The sequence below is a fragment of the Manis javanica genome, chromosome 4 (genome assembly GCF_040802235.1).
Source record: "Manis javanica isolate MJ-LG chromosome 4, MJ_LKY, whole genome shotgun sequence".
NCBI lineage: Eukaryota > Metazoa > Chordata > Mammalia > Pholidota > Manidae > Manis > Manis javanica.
The window spans coordinates 43042228-43062932 of record NC_133159.1 but is presented as its reverse complement, the minus strand read 5'-3'; the positions used below and the strand labels follow the sequence as shown (position 1 = coordinate 43062932).

The window sequence follows — 20705 nt, the reverse complement described above, 5'->3', positions numbered from 1 at the left end:
CCAATGGGTCTGGTGGGTCCTGGAAGGAAGCTCAGAGCCACCTCCCCAAACCAAAGACTCTGGGAGGAGGACCCTGGCCAAACAGTGCCATGTGATGATTAAGCTCTCTTTGCTCCAACTGCTATTAGTGGTCATAAAATTATCCACAGTTTTCTGAGGACCAGGCCCAGAGTTTGCCTCAATGGGACAATAAAGTTGCATGCAGAAATGATTTGGAAAAGGCAAAGACCGCCAAGCAGAGACAGAGTTAAATGAGAGGCAGCCTGATCTCATTAACTCAGGCCATTCACATTTGTTACCAGGGATTTCTTTTTAATTAAAAAACAACCAAAAAGTTATTTAAAAATACGCTTGCAAGGGGCTGGCCATGCAGCAGCCAAAGTCAGCGGGGTGAGTGTTCCTCCCAGTAAGATGCTGCCTGGGAAGGTGACAGAGGGCCGCTTCTGTGCCAGTTTTTATCTGAGCCCTCTTGAGCAGGCTAGCCTGTGCCTGGGAACCCGGAGCCTCACCTGAGCCCCTCACCCTCTGAGAGCGGTGCATTTTCATCTGCAAACTGTGAAGTACTAGGCAGGTGAATGCCTGGTGCCTGCCTTGAGCCTCAGGCACAAGGTGAGTTAGCACTGAGTGTCTGGACTTGGCACAGAGGTAATCATGTGCTAAAGGACTGCCTATGGTTGGGGAAGTGGATCCTTGAGGATAGGGTTGGATTTGACCCTCTAAGAGGCCACTTTTTTTTTTCTCTCAAATAACTTTTATTTTTACCACACAAGTAATACATGTTCATTGGAGAAAATGTGAAAGTACAAACAGGAAAGATAAAATTATCCATAATCCTTTCATTCAGACGTTTCGATGTATTCTCCCAGACTTTTTCCTGTATGAATATAAACATACAGACTTATAACTGAAGTGGGATCATAATGTACAAAACTGTTTTATAACTTGCTTTCTTTAAAATTTTCCCTGTTCAGTAACTACACTTCAACAATATGTAAGGTCTTCCCAGTGGCACCACAGAAAATACATAGGTGTACCACCAAATAATCAACCCTTTATTGTTGTGAATTTATTTAAAAGATGAAGAATAACCAATTTCAAATGTTAAATTTTTTAACAGACATATGCCTCTTAGTGATGAAATGCTCTTTGTAAATCCATCAAAATGAATTTGGACAAACATGAAACATTATCTTTAGAAAAAAGATAATCTCAGTAGCTGAGCAGGCAAGTGTGTTCCATCTAAGCCCCCTGGGAGGATGTGTGCATTATGCTGGGGGCTGATGAAGCAGGGAGCCTTTACTGACTAGAACTGTCCCTAAGAGCTTTGGGTACATCTGGGGGTTTGTTAAAGACTACCCCTTAGTGGCTACCCCTGCCTTTATGTTAAATTATATTCCTTGAGAATTGACCTTTTTTTTGAGAGGGCATCTAAGAGGCCACTTTTTATTACTTAACAATTCTGTCCAAGTAACAGACTTGGCCAGAGATCCTGCCCAGACTGCACCTTGGGAGAGTAATTTAAGCTTGAGCCTCTGCTTTCTCCTCTCTACAGTGAGGATACTACTACTTACTTGGAAGGCAGTGCAGAGGCCCCAATGGGAGGGTGGTGTAAACCGCCAGCCTGCACCCAGGGCCTCCCACACCGTTCAGCGGATGGTGCTTCTGTTGGTCTCCTTGTCCTTACGCGGAGGGGCTGCACGTGTTCTGGTGTTAGCTCTTTGCTTACCCTTGTGGTTGAGCTTGTCCAGTGTTGATAGTATCTGGACAGTATTTGGGCCTGTTTATAATATTTATTACATCTGTAAGATACTTTATGCTTTTCAAAATGCTATTTGACAATAAGAACAATTTCCATTCCTGGTGCACCTATTAGATACTAGGGGCTTTGCACCTCAGCTCTCAAAACCTCACAGCATCTCTGCAGAACCAATGTGGCTGTCTCTTCTTTACACAGGGGGCCTGAGGGTCAGCCTCGGAGGGACTTGTCTGAGCCACAGACTTGGTTGGGGCAGCAGGACTCATTCCAAGGCCCCAAAGCCCATGTGTTTTCCTCCTTAGCACAATCTTGCTATGTGACAAGGCCAAAAGCCTAAGAAGACCCTTTCCAGATTAACCTTCCTGACACTATAGATGAGAAAACTACAGCCCTGAGAGGAGAAGTAGCTTATAACAACCATGCCCAACATTTTTGTTGTACTTTATATAGGTTTTCAAGGGCTTTCACATCTATTGCCCCAGTTAGTCTCCATGAAAACCTAGTGGCTGGGCAAGACAGGGCATATGATAGGCTGCTGAAGCACTGTGGAGGATGCAGAGGTATGAATAACAGAATCCTGCATTTCTGTGGTGTGCTGTAACTTGGAAAGCAATGTAGATTGAGCTTTGGTGATAAACAGGACAGCACCTGCTCCTTGACATACAAATGTCAGGGCCCCTTCCCCGGCCTGCTGGGCAGCACAGCCCTGGACCAGCAGCCCTAGCATGTGTTTGTGCACCTTGTGAGTGCTTGGTGAGCAACATGAGGACCATAGATTGCAAGTTCCATGAGACAGGAGTTTGGTGTCTATTCACCAGTGTTTCTTGCAACTGGAGTGGTGGTGGGTACATGTTAAGTGCTTGGCATCTGTGTAATGGTTAACCGCTGGAGCTTGGCATCCACATTTGAGAATTGGGGGTTTTATTACTGATCCCACTGGTGATTATGGGAATTCAGTGAGGTATCCCTGGTGCCTCAACTGCAGCAGGGGTCCAGTTAGTGTTGGCTCAAAGGTGCTCTCCCACATTGTACCCCAGTGACTGCTCTCTCCCTGTGCCCCTCTGCAGGTTGTCTCCACTCACTTTGCCCCCTCTTCCTGTCTTTCTCTGTGTAGTGAATGGGAGCTACAGCCACTGCACCCCAGGCTCAGAGAAGAGTCTGCTGGACCTGGACCTTGCTGAGGGTCCCACCTGCCACCAGGCCCTGTTTCTCCCTGCAGGAACCCTGCCAGCCCGGGGCCACCCTCCAGCCTGCGAGAGGCTGCTGCATTTCCCCCACCCTAGCAGGTATGTGCCCCACCCACACTCATCAGCTGCCCTCTGGACATGTCCTTCAGGCCCCAGACCTCACCTAGTCTGCCTGGCTCATGGGACAAACACACAGGGAAACTGAGGCACAGGAGGGCCGGAACCAGCCAGAGCTCAGAAGCTCAATGACAGCTGCCTGGTCTAGGCCCCACACCACCTGCATTGCAAGGCCTTATGAAAGGCAGAGATGATTTTACTGAAGTGTGTTTTCCCATTTCAGAAACTGAAGTGGCTTTTTACAGACAATCAGTAATTTCAGAAGAGGAAGATTCAGGGGTGGGATGGGGAAGGAAAGCGCAGCTCAGGGTGCATACACACTGTAGCATCCCTGGGTGACTAATAGAGCAGAGAGGACTCACTCCTTCCCCAGGGGCCATCTTCTGCCCCAGGAAGCCACCACCCCACAGAACCCTGCCAGGTAACTATCATTCAGTGCTTGCACATTTCCAGTGATGCCCACTTCTGGACAGATGTTCAATCAGATGGTGTATTGGGCTGGAATATGCCTCATGCAGCTTCTCCTGGGGTCCCAGCCAGGCCTCTGTTCCCTCTAGTTTGATATTGGGAAAAGGCCAACCACAGACAGGCCTCTGTGCCCACCTGCTCAGCCCCAGAGCCCTCACCCCACTGCCTGGGGCTGCTGGCTCAAGGCCTGTTGCATAGGTCAAAGATTCTGCAATCAGGCCCAATTGTTTCTTTGCATTTCATTCCTTTACCAGCCATTTTATCAAGTATCTACCATGTGCCAGGCACTATGGGGTGCTGAGTGCCTTGGTGAAGGAAGCAGAAATCTCAATGGAGCTTACTTTCCAGCGGGAGAGATTACAAGCAGAAGAATGCTTATTCTTCCCACATGGAATCATCTTTCTTTGAGCTACAGATTCCCTGTGGCCTTCTTTGATATTAGGGAGTATTCTGACATATAGGACATTAGTCTTCTCAGGCTGCCATAACAAAACACCACAGACTGGGTGTTTTAAACAACAGAAATTTTTTTTTTCACAGTTCTTGAGGCTGGATCAAGGTGTTAACAGGTTTGCTTTTTGCTGAGGCCTCTCTCCTTGGCTTGCAGATGGCTGCCTTCTTGCACCAGCAGGGTGTCCAAGAATTTAACTCAGTTCTGACAATATCCACCCAGAGATGGCATGAGATTCCACAGGGCAAGGGTTCAGTCCTACAAGGACTGCCCCATACCCTTACTTCAGATGCCAGTTGCAAACCCCAGGCTGTTACCTGGGCTTCTGACCTACTGGCTACAGAATGGAGGTTCCATTTACCTCCTCCTTAGGTTTGATTAATTTGCTAGAGTGGCTCACAGAACTCAGGGAAACACTTACATTTACTAGTTTATTAAAGGATATGATAAAGGGTATGTATCCATACCCAAATGAAGAGAATATATAGGGCAAGGTCCTAAATGAACGAAGGAGCTTCCATCCTCATGCAGTTTGGGGCCTGGCTTAGCAGCATGTGGAAGCGTTCTGGTTCCCCAAGCATGAACACTCTCTGAAAAGGTCCAAACAGATGTTCTCTTGGGTTTTTATGGAGGCTTCCTTACACAGCATGATTGACTAAGTCACTGGCCATTGGCTGGTTCAGCCTCCAGCAGTCAGGGGGTGAGACTGAAAGTTTCAACCCTTTAGTCACGTGGTTGGCTCTCCTGGCAACCAGTCCCCACCATCAGATGGGGTCCGAAAGTCACAAGACACCTAGTTTACCTTTATGGCTCTGAAGCATTTTCAGAAGCTGTGGATGGAGACCAAATATATCTGAGAAATACATTTGGTCATCTGAATGGCCAAATATAAATTTCTTATAAATCATGACATTGCAACCCCCACTGGTGTCTTTTCCTCTTATAAGGACACCAGTCATATTAGGTCAGTTATACTAGAGGCCCTATGGCCTCATTTAACCTGAATTACTCCCTAAAGGCCCTATATCTCCAACTATAGTCACATTGGCGGTTAGGGCTTCAACACATTAATTTGGGGTGGGGGGACAATGCAGGACCCAACCAGGAGCAAGCATCTTTTAGACGTGGAGCCATGCATTGTTTGGCAATAGCCGGCACATTTGTTCACTGAGGCTCCCTGCAGCAGCGTCCGGTTTCTCCAGTGAAATTCTTTCTATCTCAGGGTAGAAGCTATGCAAACCTAGAGAAAACTAAGCAATTGGGTTTTTTTTCTGGTAGAGACAATCATAAATACCATTTATCATTTTGAATGTTATTTTGACAATTTAGGGCACAGGAGAGTCTGTATCCAGAGCCCCATCCAGCATCTGCCTGAGTTGCTACCCTCTCTGTTATTTATCTGGCACTTCCAGATTCCCTCATTTTCCTAAAGAGAAAGAGGGTTCCAGCCCATCTCCCACACCCAGTCCTATCCTGTCCTTCTCCCTCCCACTGGATTACCTTGTGTTTGTGGGCCCTCCTCTGCATTCATGCTGACTGCTCCCCATCTCAGGCCCCTCCATCCACTGCTGAGGTCCCTGCAAGCAGCTGCCACACCAGCCCCCTTTGGATTCCCACAAGTAGCTCCCACTTCCTAAGTGGCTGTGGCTTGTGCACATTCTCCATTTAATCCTCATGCCCCCGGTGGTGGTTTAGGCCCTGCTGCTGATAAGCAGCAACCTTGGAGTGCTTTCTCTGAACCACACACGGGGCCAAGCACTTCTCATGTAGTAACTCAACTCACATCTCCATAGGGTGGGGAAACAGGCCAGAGAGGCTGCACTAGCCTGAGTTCACCCAGCCAAGGGGTGAGGAGTTTGAAGAAGTTTCAGCAATATCTTAATTTTGTCATTTCTGTGCTTAAAGTTACTGCCTACCACCACCACAGTCAGCATGCTGTTGTGTTATGTGCAGTTCAAGTGCTAGTTCCATCACCAGCTCTCTGGGCAACCTTGGGCAAGAAGCTGACCCTCTCCAACCCCCTTTTCCTAGCCTGTAAGATGGAAATCGAAATAGGTGGTATGGGAAGGCACCCTGTGGCCTGGCCCCTGCCTGCCCACCACTCTGGCCTCCTGCCCTTGCTCCCCATGGGCTGCTCACTTTCCCATCTTCCCACACGAGCCCTCAGAGCCCCCTGGCTCCCTTCTGTTTGCCAGAACTCTACCTACTGCTCAGCAGAGTTGAAGTGTTCCCACAGGGGTTGGTCCCCTGTCTCTACCACAAGAAAGGGAACTTTGAAGGGCAAGGACCTGGTCTGCAAACTGTCTTGTGTCCCCAGCATCAGCCAGCACTGAGGTAAACACCTGTGGAGTGAACTCGCTGCCCCATAGCCCAGCTGCAGCCCCTGTGACCCAGTGGGCTTGTGGAACCTGTGAGGTCTGAGATCACCCTCCTCTCTTCTAGAGTCTCTGCTGAAGAAATACTGATTTTCCCAATTTTAGTAGGTCCCTTCTGGCATTCAGGATGACAGCCAGCCAGAAGAACATTTGAATCCTTGATACTCAGAATGCTGAAGCTGCCAGGAAATGTAATGGTCATCTGATTAGGTCATTTTACAGATGAGGAAGCTGGGGCTCCTGGTAGTAGAGTGTTGTAGGAAAATCCCGGGCTTCTGATTCAAACAGATCCAGGTTCAAATTCCTGCTCTATCACTGAGTGCCTCTGAGGGCTCGGGCCAGTTGTTTCAGTTTTCCGAGGTGTAAAACAGATGGGGAACTCCCCTTGAAGAGTTTGGTCATGCATGCAGCAGATACCATGCATCGTTCTACTGTGTTAAGGTTGCATGAGGCCTCCCTTGGGCAAGTGCCTGGCACGTAGGGTTGCTCAGTGGTTATCTGCTCTGTGTAGGGACTGAGGCTCACAATTTCTAGAGATATAATGGCAGTTGCCTGGGGTGCACAGGGCTCAGTGGCAAAGCAGGGGCAGGAAAGCTGCCTGGCCTCATGGGACAGCAATGGCAAGCAGGGGACTGCATCAGCTGGTGTTTGGAGCCAGGAGACACGAAGGCTTAACCTGTCCCCTCCCTGCCCCATGCCCTTTGAGATTTTGCTGTCTCTTATTCAAGTAACTCAGCCACAAGCCACTACAGCTGTTCTCTTCTCCTGGCGAGTTGTTTTAACCTAATGTTGTTTTTAAAGGGATTGCTCTGAACAGGTGCTTACCTGGCTGCCCACCTCTGCCAGGTCCAGGATGGGTACCATGCAAGGAACAGCTATGCTTTGACTTTTTATTAAAGTTCACAAAGTCACAACTTGTATTTCCAGAGAAGGGTGTGTGTGTGTGTGTGTGTGTGTGTGTGTGTGTGTTGGAATCCAAGCTTTTGATTCCACCCAGTGACCCACTTTGAGAGAGTGTGTGTGTGTGTGTGCACGCGCATTGGAATCCAAGCTCCTGATTCCACCCAGTGACCCACTTTGAGAGAGAGAGAGAGAGAGAGAGAGAGAGAGAGAGAGAGAGAGAGAGAGTGTGTGTGTGTGTGTGTGTGTGTGTGTGCGTGCGTGTGCGCGCGTGCGCGCGTGCGCATTAGAATCCAAGCTCCTGATTCCACCCAGTGACCCACTTTGACCCACTTTGTTCTGGGCAGGAAAGAGAGGCATCTGCTGAGTGAAGTGTAGAATTATCCACATGCAGCTGGGAAACTAACAGAGGAGCCAAGCCTTTACCCCAGGGGCATTCAGGGCAGTTGTCTGCACAGGAGACACATACATACCCAGGAGACAGGTGCCTGCGTTCTGGTCCAAGCCAGACCACTGGTTGCTGCTCATGACAGCAGGCTACACTGCGCCCTCTGGCTCCTTTCCTATCTGTGGGGTCACAGTCCTGGAACCCAGCTCTCTGAGAGCTCTGGGCTCCTCCTTTCCTTCTCCCTGTCCCTTCCTCTCCCTGCACCTCATTGCTGCAGCTGGGGAGCCTACAGCTGCAGGGAGCCAGAGAGGGAGGAGTGGGGCTGTAGGGTCACACTGGGAAGCAGGGGCAGGGGATGACCCCACAGTTCTGGCTACCAAGAGCTCCAGGACAGCAACAGTAATAGGTAGTAGGGAGGCCCTGTTCACCTGCCATCTTTCTAGTGGGTTGTTACAGAGTCTGTCATCTCATATGATCCTGGCAGCCACCCTCTGAGGTAGGGAAGGTTTGGCCTTATTTCACAGGTGAGGAAACTAAGGCTCAGACAGGCCCAAAGACATATGGGGTGTCCTAGTCACACTTTGGACACCTAAGCAGGCTTGCTATTCTGCCAAGCCAGCCAGAATGGTCTTTTCTGACCCTCAGCCCAATGTCACCTTGCTGTGACTAGCAGGCTATGTGTCTGTCTGCACTTAATTTTACTACATTTGGGAAAGATCTTCTCTAGGAACTCATGTACTATATGTGTGATATCATGTCTGTACCACGTCTGGCCATGCCCATCACACCATGCTCACTGTCAGGAGGAAAACTGTTCAAATGTTGGGGTGAGGAGAGAGTCCCAGAGTGCCTTGCCCAGGTTTGCTCAGCTGGGAGTGGTCAGCCCTGGCCTCAGACCCTGGTCTTCTGCCTCCCACATGCTGCCCATGGCTTCTCCCCAAAGTTGCATTTTATGCAACCATAGTGTCTGGGCTTGAAATTCTGGGGTGCCCCCAGGAGAGGCTTTTCCTCATTTATTCCTAGGATAACCCCTAACCACTGACATTCACAGTAGAAAGGACAGATTATCAGGGCAAAATGTCACACAACATTTTTATAAATTGAGAAAGACTATAAAAAATTAAAAAAGATCTAAGAGACGAGTAGGCAGAATTTAAAACAAACTAGACCTGGGGTCCTTTAAAATTCTGGCCTCAGCCTTTTTTTCCAGAACTCACTACAGACATATCTCAGGGTTGGTGCCAGATCACCACAATGAAGCAGATTTTGCAATAAAGTGAGTCAAATGAATTTTGCATATAAAAGTTACGTTCACACTACGCTATAGTCTGTTAAGTGTGCAATAGCATTTTATCTGAAAAAACAATGCACATACCTTAATTTTAAAATATTTTACTGCTAAAAAATGCTAACCATCACCTGCCCTTTGAGTGACTCACAATGCTTTTGCTGATGGAGGCTCTTGCCGCGTTGATGATGGCTGCTGACTGATCAGGGGTAGTGGTTGCTGAAAGGTGGGGTGGCTGTGGCAATTTCTTAAAATAAGACAACACTTAATTTGCTGCATTGATGGACTCTTCCTTTCACAAATGATTTCTCTGTAGCATGCCATGCTGTTTAATAGCATTTTACCCACAGTACAACAACTTTCAAAATAGGAGTCAATCCTCTCAAACCCTGCCACTGCTTCATCAATAAGTTTTATGATATTCTAAATCCTTTGCCATCATTTCAACAATCTTCACAGCATCTTCACCAGGAGTAGATTCCTTCTCAAGAAACCACTTTCTTTGCTCGTCCATGAGAATCAACTGCTCACCTGTTCAAGTTTTATCATGAGATGCAGCAGTTCACTCCCATCCTCAGGCTCCACTTCTAACTCTAGTTCTCTCGCTGTTTCCACCACATCTGCAGTTACTTCCTCCTCCTAAGTCTTGAACCCTTTGAAGTCATCCTTGACGGTTGGAATCAACTGATTCCAAATTCCTGTTAATGTTGATATTCTGGCCTGTTCCCATGTTCTTAATGGCATCTGGAATGGTGAATCCTTCCCAGGAGGTTTTCAATTTACTTTGCCCAGATCTATCAGAGGAACCACTATATGGCAGCTATAACCTTATGAAATCTATGTCTTAAATAATAAGACCTGAAAGTCAGAATTGCTCCTTGACCCATGGGCTACAGAATGGATGTTGTGTTAACATGTGTGAAAGGAATCTTAGTCACATTGTCCATCTCCATCAGAGCCCTTGGGTGACCAGGTGCATTTTCAGTGAGGAGTTTTATTTTTTTTTTATTAAGGTATAATTGATATACAATCTTACAAAGGTTTCACATGGGCAACATTGTGGTTATTACATTCACCCATATTATCAAATCCCCCCCCATACACACCCCATTGCAGTCACTGTCCATTAGCATAGTAAGATCCTTTAGAGTCATTACCTGTCTTCTCTGTGCTATACTGCCTTCCTTCCCTGTGATTCCCCTACATTATGTGTGCTAATCATCAAATGCCCCTTAATCCCATTCTCCATCCCTCCCCACCCACTTTCCTTTGGTAACTGCTAGTCCCTTCTTGGAGTCTATGAGCCTGCTATTGTTTTGTTTCTTCAGTTTTTCTTTGTTGTTACACTCCACAAATGAGTGAAATCATTTGGTACTTGTCTTTTTCCACCTAGCATATTTCACTAAGCATAATACCCTCTAGCTCCATCCATGTTGTTGCAAATGGTAGAATTTGTTTTCTTCTTATGGCTGAATAATATTCCATTGTGTATATGTACCACATCTTCTTTATCCATTCATCTACTGATGGACACTTAGGTTGCTTCCATTTCTTGGCTATTGTAAATAGTGCTGCAATAAACATAGGGGTGCTTATATCTTTTTGAATCTGTGATCTTGTTTTCATTGGCTAAATTCCTAGGAGTGGAGTTCCTGGGTCAAATGGTATTCCTATTTTGAATTTTTTGAGGAACCTCCATATTGTATTCCACAATGGTTGAACTAATTTACATTCCCACCAATAATATAGGAGGATTCTTCTTTCTCCACATCCACGCCAGCATTTATTGTTCTTTGTCTTTTGGATGTTGGCCATCCTAACTGGTGTGCAGTGATATCTCATTGTGGCTTCAATTTGCATTTTCCTGACAATCAGCAATGTGGAGCATCTTTTCATGTTCTGATGGCCATCTGAATTTCTTCTTTGGAGAAGTGTCTCTGCCCATTTTTTAATTGGGTTATTTGCTTTTTGAGTGTTGAGGCATGTGAGCTCTTTGTATAGTTTAGATGTTAACACCTTGTCAGATATGTCATTTACAAATATATTCTCCCATATTGTTAGATGCCTTTTTGTTCTACTGATGGTGTCTTTTGCTGTACAGAGGCTTTTTAAATGGATATGGTCCCATTTGTTCATTTGTGCCTTTGTTTCCCTTGCCCAAGGAGATGTGTTCAGGAAAAAATTGCTCATGTTTATATTCAATAAATTTTTGCCTATGTTTTCTTCTAATATTTTTATGCTTTCATGACTTACATTCAGGTCTTGGATCCATTTCAAGTTTACTTTTGTGTATGGGGTTAGACAGTAATCCAGTTTCATTCTCTTACATGTAGCTCTCCAGTTTTGCCAACACCAGTAGTTGAAGAAGCTGTCATTTCCCCATTATATGTCCATGGCTCCTTTATCGTATATTAATTGGCCAGATGTGTTTGGGTTTATATCTGGGCTCTCTATTCTGTTCCATTGGTCTATGGGTCTATTCTTGTGCCAGTACCAAATTGTTTTTATTACTGTGGCTTTGTAGTAGAACTTGAAGTCAGGGAGCATAATCCCTCCTTGCTTTATTCTTCCTTCTCAGGATTGCTTTGGCTATTTGGGGTCTTTTGTGGTTCCATATGAATTTTAGAACTATTTGTTCCAGTTTGTTGAAGAATTCTGTTGGTATTTTGATAGGAATTGCATTGAATCTGTAGATTGCTTTAGGCAGCATGGCCATTTTAACTGTATTAACTCTTCCTATCCATGAGCTCAGGATGTGTTTCCATTTATTGGTGTCTTCTTTAATTTCTCTCATGAGTGTCTTACAGTTTTCAGGGTATAGGTCTTTCACCTCCTTGGTTAGGTTTATTCCTAGGTATTTTATTTTTGATGGAATTGTGAATGGAGTTGTTTTCCTGATTTCTCTTTCTGCTAGTTCATCATTAGTATATAAGAGTACAACAGATTTCTGTGTATTGATTTTGTATCCTGCAACTTTGTTGAATTCAGTTATTACTTCTAGTAGTTTTAGGGTGGATTCATTAGGGTTTTTATGTACAATATCATGTCATCTGCAAACAGTGACAGTTTAACTTATTTCTTACCAATCTGGATGCTTTTTATTTCTTTGTGTTGTCTGATTGCCATGGCTACGACCTCCAGTACTATGTTGAATAAGAGTGGGGAGAGTGCTTTTCCTTGTCTTGTTCCCAATCTTAGAGGAAAAGCTTTCAGCTTTTCACTCTGAAGTATGATGTTGACTGTGGGTTTGTCATATATGGCCTTTATTATGTTGAGGTATTTGCCCTCTATACCCATTTTGTCGAGAATGTTTATCATGAATGGATGTTGAATTTTGTCAAATGCTTTTTCAGCATCTATCAAGATGATCATGTGATTTCTATCCTTCTTTTTGTTGATGTGGTGTAATGATGTTGATGGATGTTTGAATATTATACATCTTTGCATCCCTGGAATAAATCCTACTTGATCATGATGGGTGATCTTTTTGATGTATTTTTGAATTCGGTTTGCTAATATTTTGTTGAGTATTTTTGCAGCTATGTTCATCAGGGATATTGGTTTGTAATTTTCTTTTTTTGTGGTGCTTTGCCTGGTTTTGGTATTAGAGTGATGAGTTTGGAAGTATTCCCTCCTCTGCTACTTTTTGGAAAACTTTAAGGAGGATGGGTATTAGGTGTTCTCTAAATGTTTGATAAAATTCAGTGGTGAGGCCATCTGGTCCTGGAGTTTTGTTCTTAAGTATTTTTTTGATTACCAGTTCAATTTCATTGCTGGTAATTGGTATGTTCAGATTTTTCTGTTTCTTCTTGGGTCAGTCTTGGAAGGTTGTATTTTTCTAGAAAATTGTCCATTTCTTCTAGGTTATCCAGCTTGTTAGCATATAATTTTTCATAGTATTCTCTAATAATTCTTTGTATTTCTGTGGAGTACATAGTGATTTTTCCTTTCTCATTTCTGATTCTTTTTATGTGAGTAGACTTTTTTTCTTGAAAAGTCTGGCAAGGGTTTATCTATTTTGTTTATTTTCTCAAAGAACCAGCTCTTGGTTTCATTGATTCTTTCTTTCGTTTTATCCTTCTCATTTTTATTTATTTCCATTCTGATCTTCATTAAGTCCTTCCTTCTACTGACTTTGGGCCTCCTTTGTTCTTCTTTTTCTATTTCATTAATTGTGAGTTTAGACTGTTCAACTGGGATTGTTCTTCTTTCTTAAGGTAAGCCTATATTGCTATATACTTTCCTTTTAGAACTTCCTTCCCTACATCTCACAGATTTTGGGATGTTGAGTTGTTGTTTTCATTTGTCTCCATATATTGCTTGATTTCTGTTTTTATTTGGTCATTGATCCATTGATTATTTAGGAGCATGTTGGTAAGCCTCCATGTGTTTGTGGGCTTTTTTGTTTTCTTTGCATAATTTATTTCTCGTTTCATACATTTGTGGTCTGAGAGCTGGCTGGTACAATTTCAATCCTTCTGAATTTACTGACGCTCTTTTGTGTCCTAGTGTGTGATCTAGAAAATTTTCCATGTACACTTGAGAAAAATGTGTATCCTGCTGCTTTTGGGTGGAGTGTTCTGTAGATGTCTGTTAGGTTCATCTGTTCTAATGTGTTGTTCAGTGCCTCTGTCTCCTTACTTATTTTCTGTCTGGTTGATCTGTCCTTTGGAGTGAGTGGTGTGTTGAAGTCTTCTAAAATGAATGCATTGCATTTTATTTTCCCCTTTAATTCTGTTAGTATTTGTTTCACATACTTAGGTGCTCCTATGTTGGGTGCATGGATATTTATATGGTTATATCCTCTTGTTGGACTGACCCCTTTATTATTATGTAATATCCTTTTTGTCTCTTGTGACTTTCTTTGTTTTGAAGCCTATTTTGTCTAACACAAGTACTGCAACTCCTGCTTTTTTCTCCCTATTAGTTGCATGAAATATCTCTTTCCATCCCTTCACTATAGTCTATGTATGTCTTTAGGTTTGAAGTGAGTCTCTTATAGGCAGCATATAGATGGGTCTTATTTTTTTCTCCATTCTGTAACTCTGTCTTTTGATTGTTGCATTCAGTCCATTTACATTTGGGGTGATTATCAATAGATATGTACTTATTGCCATTTCAGGCTTTGGATTTGTGGTTACCAAAGTTTAAAGGGCAGCTTCTTTATTATCTAACAGTCTCCCTTAACTCATTATGCTATTTCAAACACAACCTAAAAGTTTTTTTTCTCCCTTCTTTTTCTTCTTCCTCCACTGTCGATATATTAGGTGTCATATTCTGTACTCTTTGTGTGTCCCTTGACTGGCTTTGTGAGTAGTTGATTTAATTTTGCATTTTCTTAACAATTAACTGGTCCACTTCCTTTATTGTGGTTTCATTTTGTCTGGTGACAGCTATTTAGCCTTAGGAGCATTTCCATTTATAGCAGTCCCTCCAAAATACACTATAGAGATGGTTTGTAGGAAGTAAATTCCCTCAACTTTTACTTATCTGAAAATTGTTGAATCCCTCCATCAAATTTAAATAATGATCTTGCCAGGTAGAGTATTCTTGGTTCAAGCACCTTCTTCATTGCATTAAATATATCATGCCACTCCCTTCTGGCCTGTAAGGTTTCTGTTGAGAAGTCTGATGATAGCCTGATGGGTTTTCCTTTGTATGTGATCTTTTTTCTCTATCTGGCCACTTTTAATACTCTGTCTTTGTCTTTGATCTTTGCCATTTTAATTATTATGTCTTGGTGTTTTCTTCCTTGAGTCCCTTGTATTGGGAGGTCTGAGCACTTCTGTGGCCTGAGAGACTATTTCCTTCCTCAAATTGGGAAGTTTTCAGCAGTTACCTCCTCAAAGACACTTTCTATCCCTTTCTCTTTGTCTTCTTCTTCTGGTGCCCCTATAATGCAAATATTGTTCCATTTGGGTTGGTCACACAATTCTCTTAATATTCTTTCATTCCTAGAGATCCTTTTTTCTCTCTGTGCCTCAACTTCTTTGTATTCCTGTTCTCTAATTTATATTTCATTTACCATCTCCTCTTCCTGATCTAATCTGCTTTTAACCCCTCCATTATAGGTTTCATTTCAGATACTGTATTTTTCAAAGTTTCTCTTTCTTGAAGTCCTCCCTGAGGCCTTGAATATTTTTCTGTAGCTTCGTGAGCATGCTTATGATTTTTATTTTGAAATCTTTATTAGGAAGATTACTTATTTCAGTTTCATTTAACCCTCTTTCTGGTGTTTGAGGGATTTTGGTTTGCACCAGATTCTTTTGCCATTTCATATTTCTAATGATTCCTGTGGAATAACTTTGTGTAGGTGGTACCCTCTAGTGCCCAGAAGCTCTACTCTCTGGAGCTTCCCAACCCCTGGAGCAATGGTGAGGGTTGCAGGCACATGGCACTAGTGCCTTCCAGGAGGAAAGAGCTCTTTCCTGCTTCCCAGCCACTGTGCCTGCCTCCACTGCTAGATCCAGTGGGCCAAGTGCACAGGGACGAGCCTCTATGTTATGCCCCTGTAGCTGCTATAGGCAGGGCTGCCTTCTGGCTGGCCTGGCACAATGGTGGGGGGAGCAGGTTTGCAAACCAGTGCCAGCTGGGAGGAAGGAGTGGGCAGGCTGCATATCACAGTGGGGGGCCTCGGTGCTGCATTGCCAGCCAAGTGGATGGAGCATGTGAGCTCCTGAGAGTTCCTAACCTGCTGGGCTGAGTGTAGTGGGACAGTTTTGTCCACTTGTCCTTTCTCTTGAGAGAGAAATTCTTGCCCCTTTAGCAGCTCTCTCACTATTGGGAAGTCTTTCAAAGTGCCTGCCTCTCTTTTATCCCGGAGCAGCCGGTTGTGGGTACCTGTTCTCCACAAGCAGCTGGAATCTCAGTCCCTCTGAGTGTTCCACCTGTCTCTGCCTTCCAATGCCTCTAATCTCCAGAGGAACATGTAATGTGGGGTTTTCCTCTCAGAGCAGATCTCCAGGGGTGGGTATTTAGCAGTCCTGGGCTAGTACTCCCTCCCTGCTCCATTCCTCTTCCTCCCACCTGTGAGCTGGGGTGGGAGGAGGGCTTGGGACCCTCCGGATCGTAGCTTTGCTACTTTACCCTTTTCTGTGAGGTCTTCTCTTTTCCCCAAATGAAGGCTGTCCGTTACAGTGTTCTTTCTGGTCACTCTTCCAGGATTAGTTGTATTTGCTGTATTTTCGTGTTATATGTGGTTTAGGGAGGAAGTTTCTGCCTCACTTCTCACACTGCTATTGTGTTTAATCTTTCTTGCTTCCAGCAGTCATATTTTGAAAGGAATATTTTTTTCTGAGTAGTAGGTCTCAATGATGGGCTTAAAATATTCAGTAAACCATGTTGTAAACAGATGTGCTGTCATCCAGGCTTTGTTCTATTTATACAGCACAGGCAGAGTAGATTTATCATAATTCTTAGTGACCTAGGACTTGCAGAATGGCCAGTGGTAAATGGCTTCAACTTAAAGTCACCAGCTGCATTAACCCCTAACAAGAGAGTCAGGCTGTCCTTTGAAGCCAGGCATTGACTTTTCTCTAGTGATGAAAGTCCTACAGGGCATCTTCTTCCAAAAGAAAGCTGTTCTATCTACATTGAAAATCTGTAATTTAGTGTAGCCACCTTCATTAATTTTCTAAGCTAGATTTTCTGGATAACTTGCTGCACTTTCTCCATCAGCACTTGCTGCTTCCTTTCCCCTTGCAACTTTCATGTTATAAAGATGGCTTCTTTCCTTAAACCTCATGAACCAACCTCTACTACCTTTAAACTTTTCTTCTGGAGCTTCCTTACCTCTCTCAGCCTTCATATAAAGAGAGTTATGTCTTATGCCCACCTCCTTGAATTGCTCTGCATCAGACTTTGGCTTAAGGGAATGTTGTGGCTGGTTTGGCCTTCTACCCAGATCATTAAAACTTTCTCCCTATCAGCAGTAAGGCTTTTTCACTTTCTTACCATATGTATGTTCACTGGAGTAGCATTTTAAATTTCTTTCAATAACCTTTCTTTTGCATTCACAACTTGGCTAACTGTTTGGGGCAAGAAGCTTAGCTTTCAGCCTAGCTCAGTTTTGGACATGCCTTCCTCGCTAAGCTAACCATTTCTAGCTTTCAATTTAAAGTGAGAGACGTGCAACTCTTCCTTTCACTTGAACACTTAGAGGCCATTGTAGGGTTACTAATTGGCCTAATTTCAATATTGTTGTGTCTGAAGGACTTAGTGACCCCCAAAGAGAGGGAAAGAAACGGGGAATGGCTGGTTGGTGGAGCAGTCAGAATATGCATAAAATTTATCAATGAAGATCACTGTTTTAAATGGACACTGTGGCACCCCAAAACAATTGTAATAGTAACATCAAAGATCACTGATCACATGTCACCATAACAAATATAATAATAATGAAAAAAAAGGAAGTATTCTGAGAATTACCGAAAGGTGACACAGAGACACAGAGTGAGCAAATGCTGTTGGAAAAATGCTGCTGATAGACTTGCTTGATGCCAGATTGCCATTAACCTTCAATTTGTAAAGCACATGGTATCTTCAAAGTGCAACAAAGCAAAGCCTAGCAAAACAAGTTGTGCCTGCAGGAGGTCATGGAGACAGGGCAGAATACACCCTAGTGAGGTCTCAGAGACAGGACAGGATGGTGTCCAGTACTGGACAGAGTGGGCTGGATTTGGTAAAAGGATGAAACAGCGCTCCTTCCTGGCACTCTCCTGATTAGACCTCTGGCCTTTCTTGAACATCTCCTCAGCCCCCCTCTTCTTTTCTCATCCATTTTTCTCCCCACACTCTTCCCTGCTGACCATGCTGCCAGTTTTGGTCTCTCTTTCTCTTTGCTTCCAGCCTTCAACCTCCTCTCCTGCCCTGGGCTTCTCCACCCCTTGGTCCTTAGGTTCCCTACCACCCCCTGCCTAGATCTTCTCACTGTGGGGTGCCCACCCTCTCATGGCCTCTCTGGTCACTATCTTCCAGGTCACCCCAATCCCAGGCCACATATGTGAATGGCAGCCTCCCGGCCACACAGCATATCAAGCAGGAGTCCCTGCCTGACTACAGGACCATGACAGAAGCTTGCGCCCCCCAGTCTGCCCACTGTCGGGCCCTGCCAGTGACCGACCTACACACAGACCTGGACCTCCCAGGCAGAGGCCTCTCCAACCCTGCACCTTCCTGCTACCTTCTGGGCAGTGAACCCAGCTCCAGCCTGGGCCCCCAGCTTGATGCCCATCTCTCTGAGGACAGCCTGAAGCGCTGCTGCCTCTTGGGCCTGCCCCCGGCCTCCTCAGCCGCCTCCTCGCCATGTGCTTCCTCTGACGTCACCTCCATCATCCGCTCCTCCCAGACAGCTCTAGTCACCTGCATAAATGGACTCCGGAGCCCCTCTCTGCCAGGAGACCTGGGGGGCCCTCCCAAGAGGGCCCGACGCAGCCCTGCAACCATGGAGAGCCGCGAGAGCAGTTTGCAACTTGAAGCCTGCCGAAAGGCTGGCTTCCTGAAGCAGGAGCCTGAGGACGAGTTTTCAGATCTCTTTGGTCCTCTGCAGCAGGGCTTGCCGCCCCCATACCCACTGTCTCAGTTGCCACCTGGCCCTGGCCTTGGAGGGCTGGGGCTGGGCCTGGCAGGCAGGATGGTGGGCAGGCGGCAGGCCTGCCGTTGGGTGGACTGCTGTGCAGCCTATGAGCAGCAGGAGGAGCTGGTGCGGCACATAGAGAAGAGCCACATCGACCAGCGCAAGGGGGAGGACTTCACCTGCTTCTGGGCAGGCTGCGTGCGCCGCTACAAGCCCTTCAATGCCCGCTACAAGCTGCTCATCCATATGAGGGTGCACTCGGGGGAGAAGCCCAACAAATGCATGGTGAGTTCCCAAGGCCACCGGGTCACACTGCAACCTAACCAGAAAAGCAGCACCACCTCACTGCCCTGGAAGAGGGCCACCTGGGTCTCCTTACCTGTCTGAGATCCCCTGTGGTTGACAGAGGAAGGACCAGTGCTGTGGATGTGGCCACTAGCCAAGACAGCACACTTGTCACTGGGAATCCTGGTAGAGGACCCCTCGTACTCACCAGGTGCCTCTCCCCGGCCCCAAGGCTTACCGCTTGGCTGGGTGTCACACACACTCTTTCAGGTGGTGACACAAGTGCTCTGAGGTCAAAGCAGGCTCAGCTAGCCTTCCCTTACATGCAAATGCTCAGTGTCCCACCCACCAGTGGTCAAGTAAATCATAGAGAACATGCTTTCCTCTAACACTATCCCTCCCAGGGAGGGCACCCCACAGTCTTGGCTGCCTCCAAAGAGACCTTAAGTCTTCACAGGCAACCAACTTGGGAGCTGTGAGTCTCCAGGGCAGGCTTTGGGATAAGGCCAAGGGGTAGCAAATAAGACCTTGGGTAGTACCTGCAGTGTTCTGAATGGGGTTGAAACTTAAGGTTTCCAGAAAGAGAGACAGACACACAGACAGACACACAGACAGACAGACAGACACACACACACACATGCACACACACACACACACACACACACATACACATTGACTATAGGCACTTGAGCCTCCAGCCCTTCCAACTGGTCATTTCTGTGTGCTGCTGTCATGCGGTGGAAATCCGTATTGGGGCTGGGAATATAGATTTAGTCCTTTGTGTACTCAGCCAAACCACTGCCCATGCCCCAAGGCTTTGCATACCACCAGGGGAGATGCCCAACAGAGCAGAAGGGCTGCAGAGCCACCAAGGCCCAGTCCAGTCTTCCCGCCACTGGGGCATTGCTAAGGCAGAGGGGGAAGCAGTGTGTCTGGTCTGCAGGGCCAGTGTTACAACCCAAGTCAAATTCCTCCTCATTTGCATGCTGTCACTGTTGCTGGGCCCCACCTGCTGGGAGGAGTGCTCAGTCTGGGAATGGTTGCATTGAGGTAGGGCACACCTCTGTCCCTGCTCAAAGCCCAGGGCCACATTTATAGAGACCAGGGAAGAGGCAGGAAGCATTGGCAACCAGCAGCAGAAATTCCACCCTCTGGGACCAAGTGTTCACTGCTGGGGCCCCATTTCCTTGGGGAGCTGGGAGCTGGGCATCTGACTGGGCCAGCTTAGTCAGCTTCAATGAGGCTGGGTCTTGAGGATTAGAAGTTCACTTTATAGACAAGTGAGAAGCCATGAACAACCTCTGCAAAATAATAGAAATAGGAGGGAACCTGTGGTTGGTGTGCTGGTGTGTGGGGAGGGGCTGGATTGAGCAGGCCTAGAATTTGACTTCTTCCTGTGCCTCTGGGCCAAGAGTATGCTGGAAAGAGAGCTGGCAGCCAAGCCCATCCTGGGGATGCCCCTGTTCACTTGAGGTGTTGTGGCAGGTGGCTTACTGAAAGGCATGCGCTTGCCCAGAAAAAAATAACCAGCAGATGTCATAGGCCAGGGGTCCTAGAAGACAGAGGGGCCCTGTCCCTCACTCAGATACTGGAGCTGGCCACTGCTGAGCCCCAGTCCCTGACATCCTCTCTCCTGTGGTCAGCCCTCCAGTGTCTGGGGGGCCTACATGGAGGCTTATATGGCCTGGCCCTGTAGCAGTGTGGTTAGTGGCCTTACCCAACAGGGCCTTTTGTGTGGAATCACAGCACCCAGGAGTATCTGTGTTGGACAATAGGGACCTTGGAGATGATCTAGGCCTTCCGCCCATTTTCCAGTTTGGGAAATGGAGGTCCAGGGAGTCAGTCTGAGAGGCCCAGGTAACTCAGTGTGGTCTCAGGATCTCTCTCTAGGGTTCTTTCTCCTGGGCCAGCCTGCC

General features: G+C 45.9%; 1 protein-coding gene across 3 annotated transcripts in view; it reads left to right on the top strand.

Annotated features, from left to right (window-relative positions):
• GLIS1 (GLIS family zinc finger 1) overlaps positions 1-20705 on the top strand; it is a 233631-nt gene that overhangs the window by 125121 nt on the left and 87805 nt on the right. For all 3 annotated transcript variants that reach the window (XM_073233966.1, XM_017673931.3, XM_073233965.1), the window contains exons 3-4: positions 2871-3042; positions 17907-18789. In XM_073233966.1, coding sequence (XP_073090067.1) covers positions 2871-3042; positions 17907-18789 — 1055 coding nt within the window. The remainder of the gene's footprint in view (positions 1-2870; positions 3043-17906; positions 18790-20705) is intronic.